The 13,775-nt window shown below is 57.8% G+C and overlaps 1 protein-coding gene across 1 annotated transcript in view; it reads right to left on the bottom strand.

Annotated features, from left to right (window-relative positions):
* RAB43 (RAB43, member RAS oncogene family) overlaps positions 1 to 7,519 on the bottom strand; it is a 32,211-nt gene extending 24,692 nt beyond the window's left edge. The window contains exon 1 of the mRNA XM_056129842.1: positions 7,177 to 7,519. Within this exon, the coding sequence (XP_055985817.1) occupies positions 7,177 to 7,374 (198 nt within the window). The 5' untranslated portion in view covers positions 7,375 to 7,519. The remainder of the gene's footprint in view (positions 1 to 7,176) is intronic.
* Between the last annotated feature and the right edge of the window lie 6,256 nt (positions 7,520 to 13,775).

A 13,775-nucleotide genomic window follows, 5' to 3' on the forward strand; every position in this document is an offset into this window, starting at 1 on the left:
AGTTTCTAAGTACGATGTTCAAGTGCCTCATCCAGAATTAACTTGATCTTTTTCCAAATAATAAAAGAGGCATTTAAAAGGTAAGGCAAGCACAGGGAAAGTAAGGGTAGAGGACAGATTTATAATGGCATAAAAATGAGTCCTTAAGGGCTAGAGAAACAGTTCAGCGGGTAGGGTGCTTGCCCTGTACCCGTCGACCTGGGTTTGATTCGTGGCATCCCATATGGTCTAAGCAACGCCAGGAGTGATTCCTGAGTGCAGAGCGCTGAGCATTACTGGGTGTGGAAAAACGAAACAAAAAACAAAAGCCATTAATGACAGGGCCAGGGAGAGAGTGCAAGAGGGAGAGCGCACGCCTGGCAGGCGCTAGCCCTGAGTTCCTCTCTTGGCTCCCAGGAGTATTAATTGGACCCACCACATTCTGCTGGGAGTGGTCCGCCACGACGAGGATGTGGGCTGAGTGACACACCATCCCTCTTAGCATCTCCTCAAAGCAGGTCACAGAGGACCCCCCCCAAGAAAACACCCCCTCCCAACAGAGCACACTCAGCCCCAAGGCAAGTCCAGCAGCCTTTGGGGTGACTCTGGAAAGTGGGCTGCTTCTCCAGATCACACTCGCCCTCTGGACTTCTCCCAGGGGGTCTGAATGAATACGCACGCGCTGGGTTTGTAAGCACTTGGCATCAGGCTGCTGATATGACTCTGCGAAGCAAAATGTGAAACTGTGGAAAATGAAAGTGATAGAACTTTGATTTTATTGGCTCGGGGCCCCATGAATGTCAGCAGGGCGCTCCACCCCTGAGCTACCTTCCAGCAGATGACCGAGATTTTGAAATGGGTTCCCCAATTTTTGTGCATGTGTGCAAGCACACATTTCTCTGTGTGTGTGCACGCATGCGTGCGCCTGTCTGTGTTGGCAGAGGTCGCAGGCAGGATCCCGCAGTGAGGGAAAAGCATCAGCCCACCCAGCGCCCTGGAGGTTCAGTTCTGGTTCCTGACTCACCCGGGGCCTTCGTTTCCTCAAATGCTCTCACGGGGCTGCAAGGCCGGAGCGGAACAACGATGAACAGCAAGAGGGAAAGAGGAAGACGCTGTCCATGGGGGAGGGAGGGGGCCTCGTCCCCGCCAACCCACCCCTCACACTTAGAGCATCGAAAGGAAGTTGTTCCCCATCAGACTTCAGCCGGGGCTGACCCAGGCTGAGGACCACCCCACGGAGGAGGGAAAGAGTCAAAGGCGCACACACCCAAGCCTGGACAGTGAGGCCAGGGGACAGGGCGACACTGTGCAGACCCAGGGAAGGCCTTATGTGACCACTTCCCACGGGGACCCCTTACTGGCACGGACTCACGACCCAATCTGCCTCTGGGTCGCAGCCTTTTCTCACAAAAAAACCCTCCACTGCGATTCTGTCTTTCATCTGCAGCAGCGCAGTGAACTGTGTGAGGTCCTGGGGAAGACAGGCCAAGAGGCCAAACTTCCTGACTGAGCCCAACACATCTCCTCCAGGGCACTTCCACAGCCATGACAGCATCCCCTGACCAAAGTGCCGCTCTGGCCCGGTGGCAGACAGGTTTGCAGGGGAAGCGATTAGCAGCGGGCCATCACATGCCCAGGGCACTGGGTGACGAGGCCAAGCCCGTGCCCCAGAAGGTGTGGCACTGCCCCTGGCCATCTGCCCACCATCTCTCAGCAACATGCATGGCCTGAGGCACGTCAGGAACCTCCACAGCAGCGTCAGGTTTATTTTGCAATTAGGGGAGGCTGGTGCTGGCACAGACGTCAAGGTTCCTTGAGACAACTAGCATGACCTAGAACTTCTCTCTTATCTAACCGTCCTTTTTGGCTATTTCGGATTAAAACTGAAAAAAAAAAAAAAAGTCAAAGCAATTTTCTCCGAATAGGAAAGGCACATGAGCAAGAGTCGACGCTTGATTGGCGAGACTGAGGATGAAAAGTGCAACAAGAAGCCTTTTCCTCTCGGCGCAGAAGTGCCAGGCACAAGCCGGAGAAGCGACGATGACTTGCCAGAGGGGACCTGGACTGCCAGGCCAAAGGTGCTGGAGCCTGGTGGCCCTGAGCCAAGGGCAGAGGCTTTCCCTCGGTGAGGAGGCGATCTGGCAGCAGCCCCGACAAGGGGAGAGTGACCCCGACAAGAGAACTAAATAAAGGGGGACAACCCGACAAGGCTCACCTGTGTGTGAGGACGAGAGGCCGGAGTCTCTGGTGTTCAGCAAAGAATGAGTTTACATAACAGGCCTTTGTGCTGTCCCAGATAAAAGAGAGCAGAGGAACGAGGAGTGTTTTAAGGATTCTGAAGCGGCTGAGATTTCCTGGGGGACAGGGGGACCAGGAGGCCCAAGGGGAGCGGGAGAGGCGGGTTAATAAATCATCTGTCCTAATAAGAAGCGGGTTAGCCCTGGAACAGAAAATGGCAAAGCACTCCAGAGAAACAGAAAATAAGAGCTGAAAACTGTCACTGTCACTGTCCTCCCGTTGTTCATCGATTTGCTCGAGCGGGCCCAGTAATGTCTCCATTGTGACACTTGTTACTGTGTTTGGCATATCAAATACGTCACGGGTGGCTTGCCAGGCTTTGCCGTGCGGGCGAGATACTCTTGGTAGCTTTGTGGCTCTCTGAGAGGGGTGGAGGAATCGAACCTGGGTCAGCCGGATCGGCTACGAGCAAGGCAAATGCCCTACAGCTGAAAATTGACGACAACAACAACAACAACAACCAAAAAAAACCAGTCTGTGTCTGGAAATAAAAATATTTAGTATCATTGAAAAAAAAATGTTTAATGTTTCTGATTAAGGGAAGAAGCTGGTCACGACAGTCAAATTATGGTCAGCCCTGCTGCTCACAGCGCTGCGATGTTCTCCACAGTAAGACTTTCAGAACAGCCAAGAAAAGGAGGCACCAAAGCCCTCTCCGGGGCCACTGGCTGGCTTGGGGCACAAAGGCAAAAGGGAGGTTTTTCACTGCAAAGTCTCGGGAATTCTGAGATCATGAACCACGTGGCTGCTTGGCTAGCCTCACGTCGAGAGATTCTGAACTTGCTCACAACAGCCACAGTTTTCCAACAGCCCTAAGAATTAGTAAGCTGAGAACCATAGCGATGGCATGGTAGAAAGAGTGTTTGCCTTGCACGTGGCCGACCTGGGTTCAATTCCTGGCATCCCATATGGCCCCCTGAGCACTGTCAAGAGTAAATCCTGAGTGCAGAGCCAGGAGTAACCAACCCCTAAGAACCACAGGGGGTGGCCCCCAGACAAAACAAAACAATTATAGTAAGCAGAGCAAAGATCACTAGTCTGGATTCACTACTGAGAATGCAATAGGAAGCGGCCATGGTAGTGAAGGGGTGTTGCACACTAGCTCTTCAGACTCCTAATCCAGTGCTCCCTTTCAGAAGCTCCACAATAGGAAAGACTGGCAGCCCCTAGAACTGTCCTGAATTCATTTACATGCCAAGTGGAATGAACAGACTCAGGGCAAAGGCTCAGGATCTGGCCATATATCTGGGTGTTCTGAGCCACCAGAGCAGGGCAAGTGGGGAATGACTTGGGGAGGGGGGGTGGCGCTGCCCACACATTTGTTTAGCTGCCAATCACCCAGCAACTCTGTGGGGTTTAAACTGCGTTGAAAATCAAACGTGGGGCTGGAATGATAGCACAGCCAGTAGGGCGTTTGCCTTGCACGCAGCCAACATGGCCGACCCAGGTTCGATTCCCAGCATCCCATATGGTCCCCCGAGCACCGCCAGGAGCAATTCCTGAGTGCATGAGCCAGGAGTAACCCCTGTGCAATGCTGGGTGTGACCCAAAAAGAAAAAGAAATCTATCAAATGCCTGAGTCCACACATTCTTCTTTCCAAGTGTGGCTGTGCTGTCACCAGGTTCTTTCCCTTGCAGATTCTGGGGGGGGTCCGAGATTGGAATGTTGCTGGATTCCGAAGGGTGGGCAGGTGTAAAACAGAGCACTGGGCTTAGAACCCAGCTCAAACGGGGTTCAGATTCTGCTTCTGCCTCTGACTCGTACGCAGCCTGCGGCCAGAGGCACACCACTTACTGTGGCCTTGGTTTCCTCTGGAAACAACTCAGTTTACAGAGCCTGGATCTCACATGCCCACAGTGCTGGAGGGGCCCGTGTGGGGGCAGACTGGGCTCCTGGGCCTTCCCTCTGTGCAGGGACACCAGCAGACATGCAAACTGCTATGACCTTAACACCCGAGGTAGCTTGTGGTGGGGGCGGGGGGGAGAGGGGCCGGGCAAACTGGGCAGGGCTGCGGGGGAGAACTGAATGAGGATGTCATGGTTATCCAGAGATCGGGGCCAGATGGGCAGAAAGCAGACACAAGGTCCTGGGGCAGACACGGCCCTGGCGTGCTGGATGGCCACAGGGCTGGCTAAGGAGGCTGGCTGCAGCAGGCGGGGGCCACAGAATGCTGCTCGCATTTATTTATTGCTGGAAGCAATAAAGGTTTCATTTGATTTGGGAGTGTTCAAACTTTATGGTTTTATTTTAGCTGCAAAACTCTAGTCAGAAATAAGCAGAAGCACAATATAAAACAAAGCAGAAGTGGCACTGCTGTTGGCTAAGTGAGAAGCTGGTCAGGGCCTCACTGTCCGTGTCTTATTTTTGTTTTGTTTTTGGGCAACACACAGAGTTCAGGGGTTACTCCTGGCTCTGTGCTCAGGGGTTACTCCTGGCTCTGTGCTCGGGGGTTACTCCTGGCTCTGTGCTCGGGGGACCATATTGGGTGCCAGGGATTGAACCTGGGTCGGCCACAAGCAAGGAAAGCACCCTCCCAGCTACCCTATGGCTCAGTCCTGACACTGCCTTCGTGTCTACCCTTTCCCTTGCCTTTGGACCCTCAAGCTCTGGAGTGCAGGGAAGCTGAAAAGCCAGGAGATAATCTAGCTCTGAGGCTCCTCCCGGGAAAAGAGGTTTAAGAGATAAAGCTGGACACTTGTGGGAACCAGAACAGGCCCTGGAAAGTTCTAAACAACCCCCCTGACGTGGAACAGCTTTCTGCAGAAACATGAATCTTGACTCATCCATATTTCCTGTTGGACTCACACTGCGGCACCTACAGGGAGAGAAACAGTGGTTCCCAGGGGCTGACAGGAGGACTCGGACCCCAAGAAACAGAAGAGAATTTTCTGGGTCGAGGAAGAATTCTGTACCGTAAGTGCGCTAGTGGTTACAGGTTCGTGGAGGTTTGTCAAGACTCATACAACTGCACACCTAACATGGTGGTTTCCTGTCTGCAAAGCAAACCTCATATAAATTCGAGTTTTTGAAGAAGTCCCACTGCTGGGCTGAAGGCCTTGCATGCAACCTTCCCAGTTTCCACTTCACAGCACCATAAGTAGTTCCCCAAAGCCAAAGTCAAAAAAAGAAAGAAAAATCACATTGCTAAAAGACACCTCAGAGGTACTCAGAGAAATAAGAGCAAAGAGTTCAGGGAAAGAGTCTACTCTACCCTGTAACCACCAATGCAAGCTGAGTTTTCCATTACTCTACCTGCAGGGTAAGGAGGAGAATCACTGCCTGCTCCCCCTGGCTCCCCCCCTCCAAACAACTGGATTCTAAGAGTCCCCAAAGCTTTGAGGCAAGGAAATGGCTGAGGAATGGCCCGGGGTCAGAGCCCTACGTGCCCGGTTCTGTGCCCGCGTTGGATCCGCCACCTCTGAACATCCGTCTCTTGGGGCAGGCCCACTGCCTACCGCCCCAGGAGTTGTACCACACCCACGCTGCTGTGCTGCCTCCCAAGAACAATCTGGAGGTGACCAGAAGGGAAAGAAATCACCAAGCTCCTGCCCCGCGTTGCATAACCTGCGCTCAGGGACACAGTACACCCAGGGCGGGCTCTGGGCACAGGTTGTTATCTGGCCAGGTAAACAGAAACACCCTCCCCCCTCGCCTCCCTGCCGCCCCCCCCAGCCTGCTGAGGGGGGAGCCTGGGGAACCCCCGCGGCTGGGGATTCCTCAGGGTGGCCGCCGGCACCCCCGGCCACCCCGGCCCACAAGCACAGCCCCTCCCCGTGCCACCTGCTCCAAAGGGGTGGACCTGCCCTCCGTGACTCAAAGCTGCCCGCCCCCGCCCAGCTCTTCCAGCTCCAAAACACAGGAAAACGACCAAAAAAGAAAAACCCCAACACCCTCCCCCAGCCCCCCGCCCCGATCCGGGCGGGAGTTTCCGCCGCCCTGTGTACAGTGTGCGCGCGGCCCGGCCCGGGTGCCAGAGGTCCTGTGGTCTTGGAAAGCCGGTGGCTTCGCTCTGTCCACGGCGGCGCGGGCGGGAGGCACCACCCTAAAGCGATGCCAGGGTGGCAGAAACAAAGAGCCAAGTCTCCGGGCCAAAGGCCACCCGCGGCCCCGGGGGCTGGGGGCGGGGGAGCGGCCCGGGGCCCCAGGGACTCCGGCCGCCCGCCGGCTCGGCTCCTTGAAAACAAGGAGATAACAGGAGATACACTTGCCCGCGCCGGACGGCCGGCCCGGCCGGTGCCCCGGGAGGTCTGAGGTCACGTGAGTCGGGCCGGCCCGACCCGGACCTGGCCGCGGGCGGCCGACCCCCAGGTGCGCGCGCGCGCTCGGCCCGGCCCGGGGGGCGCGCCCCCGCCGCCTCCCCGGGCCCGGCCCGCGCGGGTCCTCGCTCCCACCGTCCGGGGCGCGGGCAAGTTTTCAGTTTCCAGCCGACGCGAACGGGGGGAGGGGACGGCGGCCCGCCCCGCCGGGGAAAGTTCCACCGCCGGGTCCACAAAGAGCCGCGGGGGGCGTGGCCAGGCCGGAAACTGACAAAAAGTTGGGCCCCCCCCGCCGCCCCGGGGCCAATGCCCGCTCGGGGGGCGTCGTTTCCCGGGGGCTCCGCGCCGGGCGGCCCGAGCGCGGGGCCGAGGGGGGGTTCGGAGGGGGCGCGGTCGGGCCCCGCCGCCCTCCACCCGGGGCGCCCCCCTCCGGCGTGAGCCCGCGAGGACCCGCCCCCCACCCGCGCTCGCGCCCCCGAACCTCGCCCCGAACCCGAGGCCCGGCCTGCTCCCGCAGCGGCGGCCCGCGGGCTCGGTCCGAAGCCTCGGAGGCGGCCTGGGGCTCCCCGCGGGCCGCCTCCCCGCCCCCCACCCCGCCCCGAGAACTTTCTCGGGCCCCGCGGCGCGGGCCGGGCCTCCCACCTTGACCCGCTTGCCCTGGATGTCCAGCGTCTTCATGGTGAAGTCGACGCCGATGGTGCTGCCCTGGCGCTCCGAGAACACGCCCGTCTTGAAGCGCTGCACCACGCACGTCTTGCCCACGCTCGCGTCGCCCACCAGCACCAGCTTGAACAGGAAATCGTACTGCTCGTCCGGGTCCCCCGGGCCCGGGCCCGCCATGGCCGCGCGCGCGCGCCGAGGGCCGGCGCTCGGGACGCGGGAGGCCGCGGGGCGCGCGGAAGCCGCGGCGGCTGGCGACGTGGAAGCGGCCGCAACACCTGAAGAAGGGGCGCCGCCGCCGCCCGCCGCTCCCGGCCCCGGCCCCGCCCCGCTCGGCCCGCCGCCCCGCCCCCGGCCGGCCCGGAGCCGCCGTCTCGGCCCCGCCCCGGACTCGCGCGGTCCGGCCCTCCGCGACCCGCCAGGCCCGTCCGGCCCTGCGACGCGCCCCCGGCAGGCCCCGCCCCCGGCAGGCCCGCCCCGTGCCTGGCTCCGCCCCGGACGGGCTCCGCCCCCACGCCGCCGCTCCTGCGGGCTTCGCTCGCAGCACCGCCCTCTTCGAGACTCCGCCCCCTCCAAGCCCCGCCCTCCACACCGCCCCCGACTCGACGCCGCTCGCGATCAGACTCCGCCCCAGCTAAATCCCGCCCTCAACCCCGCCCTCGATTTGCTGAGGCCTCTGGTCAGGCTCCGCCCCCAGAGAAGCCCCGCCCTCCACACCGCCCCCGATCAGGCTCCGCCCCCAGTTAAGCCCCACCCTCCACACCGCCCCCCGATTTGACGCCGCTCCCGGCCAGGCTCCGCCCCCAGTGGAGCTTCGCCCTCAACGCCTCCCCGATTTGACGCTCGCGATGAGACTCCGCCCTCAGTCAGACCCCGCCCCAGAGCCTCCCCCTATCAGGCTTCGCCCCTGCGTCGTCCGCCTGCTGACTTCGCTCCCTGCACCGCCCTCTCTCAGACACCGGCCCCAGAAGCGTCCCTGACCGCTGCACTGCCTCGTTCTGACTCCGCCCACACGCTGTCCCGGCCAAGCCCCGCCCCCGAACACGCCCACAGCGCGGCCCTCGGCCCCGCCCTGCCGTGCGTGTCCTCCTCGCTCCCTCCGCGTCTCGACGCTCTCTCCTGGGCTCACCCCTGCATCCGCCCAGCACTTGCCACGCCCCCGCCGCCTAATTTCACCGCTCACCGAGCCTCCCCCAAACCGCTAGGCACCTCAACCTTTTACCGTTAGCTGGGGACGCTGCCGTCGCGATTCCGGATCCGGTTCCGCACCTCGGGCCCCACCCCTCTGACCTCGACGCGGAATGGTCCCCTCTAGAATGGGTCCTGGGGCAGAGGGATGCACCACCACACGGTCCAACAGCCTCTAAGAGGGTGGGTAGAGGGTAGCATTTCCGCTCTAAAGACCTCCCAAAGAGGCCAGGTAGAACCTTCGATGAGGCCAAAAGTTAAGCAAGCTACAGGTCTGGGAGGCCAGTCTTTGTGGGATGGGGGTCAGAAGGGACATCCCGGGACTCTGGGGAGAGGGGAAATAGGGAATCCCATTTGGTGGGGGGCTAAGCCAGAAGTGGGGAGATCCCAACCCCAAACGACAGCCTCATGGTGGTTAAAACTGTTGCCAAGCGGCTCTCGAAGGGCTGACTCAGTTGGGATAATGGTTCCAATTGGAGAAACTAACACAGTGGGAAAGCAACAAGAGTGGCCCGGATTGGAGGAACAAAGGCGGTTTCCTGGAAGTTCTGTGGGAGGGCAGACAGACTAGCTCCGGACATGACCCAGTGAACCAGGGGTCCTCAGAGAAATAAGACCCAACTGTTTACAAGCCTTAAAGGGATTGAAAAACAAGCAATAAAACAACCTAATTCTCAGAGAGATAGAGAGCTGGCAGGATGGAAGGGAATTGCTATACCCCTCACCTGTCATCAAGGGGCCCCAGCACCCTGACTCTACTGAATTCAGCCTATTTGAAGAACACTTCTATGATGGGTCCAATATTGTTCTGGGCATTGGAATGTATCCATGAGAAAAGCAAAGATCCAGACCCTTCCAGGGGAAAGAGGAAGCAGGTCTTCCTAGAGCTGAAGGAGGCCACACCGGCACATACTTCGGGCTTGGCCCCCTGAAAGCCCCCAATCAGTCTTGATGGTCAAGTAGGAATCAAGTAGATGGACAAGAAGGTAAAGGCAGAGGCTGGACTATAGTACAGCAGGTTGGGCACTTGCCTTGACACAGCCAACCTGGGCACCCAATATGGTCCCCTAAACCCCGCCAGGAGTGATCCCTGAGTGTAGAGCCAGGAGTTAGTCCCGAGCACCACTGCCAGGTATAATCCCAGAACAAAGAAGGCCAAGGCACACCCATGGAGAAGGCAGATGTTATTTATTCTGGAATGGTTTGAACTCCACTCCCACAGGAAACACACTGAAGTCCCAGACAGGAAACCCCAAAGTGCCATGGAAAAGCCATTCTAGGAGCCAGGTTTTGGCACCTGGGTCCTAAGCAGACAACTAGAGTGGCAGGAAGTGGTGTCCATTTCAAGGCAGAAATACTGAGAGTACTTGAGTCCTAGTACCTACTGGATGGCTGTGGGAAATGGGCATGTCCAAGGCCAAGACCCCAGAAGAGCCCTTGCCTGCAGCACCAGGCGGCAGGAAGGGGCAGGGGAAAGAGAGAAGTTCAGAACAAAGAGTCCATGCAGAGGCGTGGGGAGAGGAGAGAGGGGTGCCCACCGCCCCAGTGGCAGGACAGCTGATCTGCCTGGCCAAGAGGGCCTTGGAGTGTGTTGGGGAGCAGAGCGGCTCTCTGGGATTTTACCACTTGCCTCTGTGGGGTGTTGGAAACACGAAAACTGGACAATCAGGAGGGTTGCTCAATAGGAAAAAAAAAGCCCTGAGACCACACACCCGTTACAATGGGTAGATTTTATGGTGTGTAATTATACCTCAATAAAGCCGCTTAAAAAAACACCCGCATGCCTCTCCTTGGGAGGTAAATTTCTTAATACCAAAGTGATATTTTTGGTTTTGTCTTTCAGTGCTTGTTCTGGGGCCACAGCCAGCAATGCTGGAGACCCCAGGGGAAGGGGGGTCTACTCCCAGCTTGGTGCTCAAGGATTTCTCCCGGTGATGCTAGGGATCAAACCAGGGCTCCCATATGCAAAGCAGGCCCTCCAGCCCTTTTATCTGCCCCTACCCTACAGTGGCACTTTATCTGAAACAATTCACAAAATGTTCTCTCAACACCCCAAATTAAAACACATCCCACAACTCTAGAAATTGTACTAGAACTTAAGTGTTTCTTATTTTTTGAACCATACCTAGTGCTGTTCAGAATCAAGCCTGGGGCTCCAGCATGCACAGCATGGGGTACAGTCCTTTGAGACAGCCCGCAAATGTACCAGTCTTGAAGCAGATGGACACTTTCATCTGTTCATGCTGTCACCACACAGGGGCGCCACCTACACCATACTGGATGCAGTTGCAGGAAATGGGGTTCATGGACCCTGCTTACAAGGACAAGGATGGGTGCCTGATGGCAGACAGATAGACAGTATAGTTGGGGGGGGGGGGGCGGGCATTTGCCTTGTACGCTTGCATGTGGCCGATCTGGGTTCAATTCCTCCACCCCTCTCGGAGAGCCTGGCGAGCTACAGAGAATATCTCACCCGCATAGCAAGGCCTGGCAAGCTACCTGTGATGTATTCGATATGCCAAAAACAGTAACAAGTCTCACAATTTGTTGAGATGTTACTGGTGCCTGAAACGCAAATGGATGAACAATGGGAGGGCAGTGCAGTGCAGTGCAGCGCAGCCAACCCAGGTTCGATCCCTGACATCCCTTATGGTCCGCTGGGCACTGCCAGGAGTAATCCTGAAAGACAGGAGCAACCCTTGAGCATCCTCAATGTGACCCAAAAAGCTAAAAGGAAAAAAAAGAAAAGAAATGCATTCCCTTTAGCAACATCCTTTGAATTCCCTTTATTAGGGATGTCCAGGCTCGAGATGCAAATGGGCCTCAGGCAGGGATAAAGATGACAGTGGCTGGAAAGACAGTAGTAGGGGGAGGGCTCTTGTCTTGCATGCTGCCGACCTGGGTTCAATCCCCCCATCCCACATGCCCCGCCTCCCGCAAGCACAGCAAGAAGCTTGAGAGAAGGCCAGGGGTGTGCCCTGAGAACAGCCGGGCCTGGTCCCAAACCAAACCAAAACCAAACCCTTCAGCAATGGGACTGGAACCTTCAGGAACAGCTATGACCCAAGCCCCATTTCAGCTCCCCACCATCAGCTGGGCCCTTCACAGAATGCTCCAGCTCCCCCAGAGAGGCCTCGGGAGTTGGACATACCCCCACTTCTGAGTGGGCACGGAGAGAAGCAGGAAGTATCCACGCCCAGAAAGGCTGGGGTGGGTCAGCAGACAAGAGAGTGCTGTGGCATCTGGTGAAGTTGGAGGGAAGCAGGGCCACGGTTGGCGTCCCCGTCAGTGGGCCCACCTTGTGGTCATTGGGAGGGGTGGCGGTGGGGAAGCCCCACATCGCCTCTTCTCTCGGGGCTTTGCGAGAAAGCAGTGAGACGCTGTGGCCCTTCTCGGTGGGACAGGAATCAACACTAGCCCTTTGCCTCCCTGGTTTTCTTTGCAGCCTGGATGGAGGGTCCCGGAAGGACAAGAAAAGTTTTCATTTCTCCCTGGGTTAGAAATTGCTCAAGATCGCCCCAGAATGTAAAAAACACTCATTCAAAAGGACACAGGCACACCACCGCTCATTGCTGCATGCAGGGCAATAGCTAAGATACGGAATCAATGTAGGCGTCCACGCACAGATGAACGGGCTATGAAGATGGGACACACATGCACATGGGATACTCTGCAGCGGGAAAAACGAGATCACGCAATTGCTGCACCCCAGTTGGAGCTGGAAGCGATCACATTGCATGAAGTAAGCCAAAGGAAGAAACACAAACACAGGATGGTCTCACTTATCTGGAATGCTGAATACTAGATGAGGAAATGTCCTGTGGTAAAAGGCGGGATGCCTAGGTCACCCCTGACTCCAGTGTTCAGAGAGGACAGAGAAGGAACGAAATCAAGGGGCAGGGGAGAAGAGAAAGGGAAGTAATGGGTGCGCAGGCATCAGGGCTTCCGTTATGCTGGTGATGTGGGTGAGAGGTACAGCCTCCACACACTCAGCGGCACTGAAAACATGACACCTAAGCCGACAACCCTTAGAACTTTGTAATGTGCCTGTCAAGGTGACAGTAGGGGGTGGGACAGGGTTCGGGGGTGGGGAGGGAATTGGGAACATGGTGGGGGGAAGTTGACACTTGTGATGGGATTGGTACAGAAATACATGCCTACAACTCCAATTATCAATAACTTCATAAATCACAAAGTTTATATGCCTTTTAGGTTATAAGAAAAATTTAAAAAAAGACTTGCTCAAGAGCAACAGATGGAGGCAGAGGCAGAGTACAGGGCTTGAGGATATGGGGGTGCTGAGTACAGGGGCCTGGGGACACGGGAGGGCATTCAGAGCTCCGTGGGGCTGGGGGCCCTTGAGGGAGTCGTGCAGTGCCGTCTATTAGTGGGGGATCACTGGAGCTGCCTGCCTCCAGGCAAACGCTTTGCCCCACAGTCACTTTCTGCTCCCTGGCCCGGGAACCTGGGAGCAAGATGTCAGCAGTTTTAGAAACAAGAGGATAGTGGTGGAAGGGAGGGCCGGGCAGAGGCCTGGGGAGAGGCCGGGGTGTGTCTCTGTGGTGGATCCCTCGTCTCTGCATTGATGACAAGGGTGCCACTTTGGAAATGGGGCAAAGCCCAAGCTCAAGTAATCCACGACACAACTTGCCAACCCAATGCTGTGGAGCCTGGTTCTGTGCCCTCCGAGCAAGGGACGCAGCTGCCAAGCCAGTCCCAACTGTCTAGGGCAGGTTATGAGCCCCTCCCAAGAGGCCTGGACCCCCAGCCTGCTGGACAGGAGGACACTGCTTGGCCAGGACATGCTGCCCACCCCGGGAGCTGCCACCATGAGACCTCGGGTGGGCGTTAGGAGTGACGGAGGGGAGAGGGAGAGAGACAGAGAGGAAGAAAGGCTGCAACCAAGCCCATGGGGTGGGGACCTCGTCTCTAATGGGCCAGGCTGTGAGGAGCCCCTTGAGCCCCTGCCCAGACCTCAGGGCCCTCCCTATGAGCCCTTAACTGCAATGTGGGTGACGGAGCTGGGTAGCACAGGCACCCCCGCCACGTCCCTGCCAGGATCCAGACCCCCACTATGTGCAGAGCGCCCCAGGAACCAGGCACAGACAGGGGCTTCTCTTTCGTATAAAAACTTTTAATAAAAACAGCTCTGCAGTTCCAGATAGCCAACGGGAAGCAGAGTGGGTCCCTGCGGGCTGGCAGTGGCGTGAGGCGGCCGCGCCAGGGCCCACTCAGAGGCTGCCGACCCCGGCAGGGGCTCCTGCCGGCTTCTGTGGCAGCTTCTCGCCTACCTGCCTTGTCTGGGCGAGGCCAGGCCCTGCGCGCCCTTCCCGCCCCTGTCCCATACCCCTTTAGTCTGCACGTCCAAGGAGGGACAAATAGGTCTCGTTGGG

This window comes from Sorex fumeus, unplaced genomic scaffold (assembly GCF_029834395.1).
Source record: "Sorex fumeus unplaced genomic scaffold, SorFum_2.1 ptg000072l, whole genome shotgun sequence".
NCBI classification, from domain to species: domain Eukaryota; kingdom Metazoa; phylum Chordata; class Mammalia; order Eulipotyphla; family Soricidae; genus Sorex; species Sorex fumeus.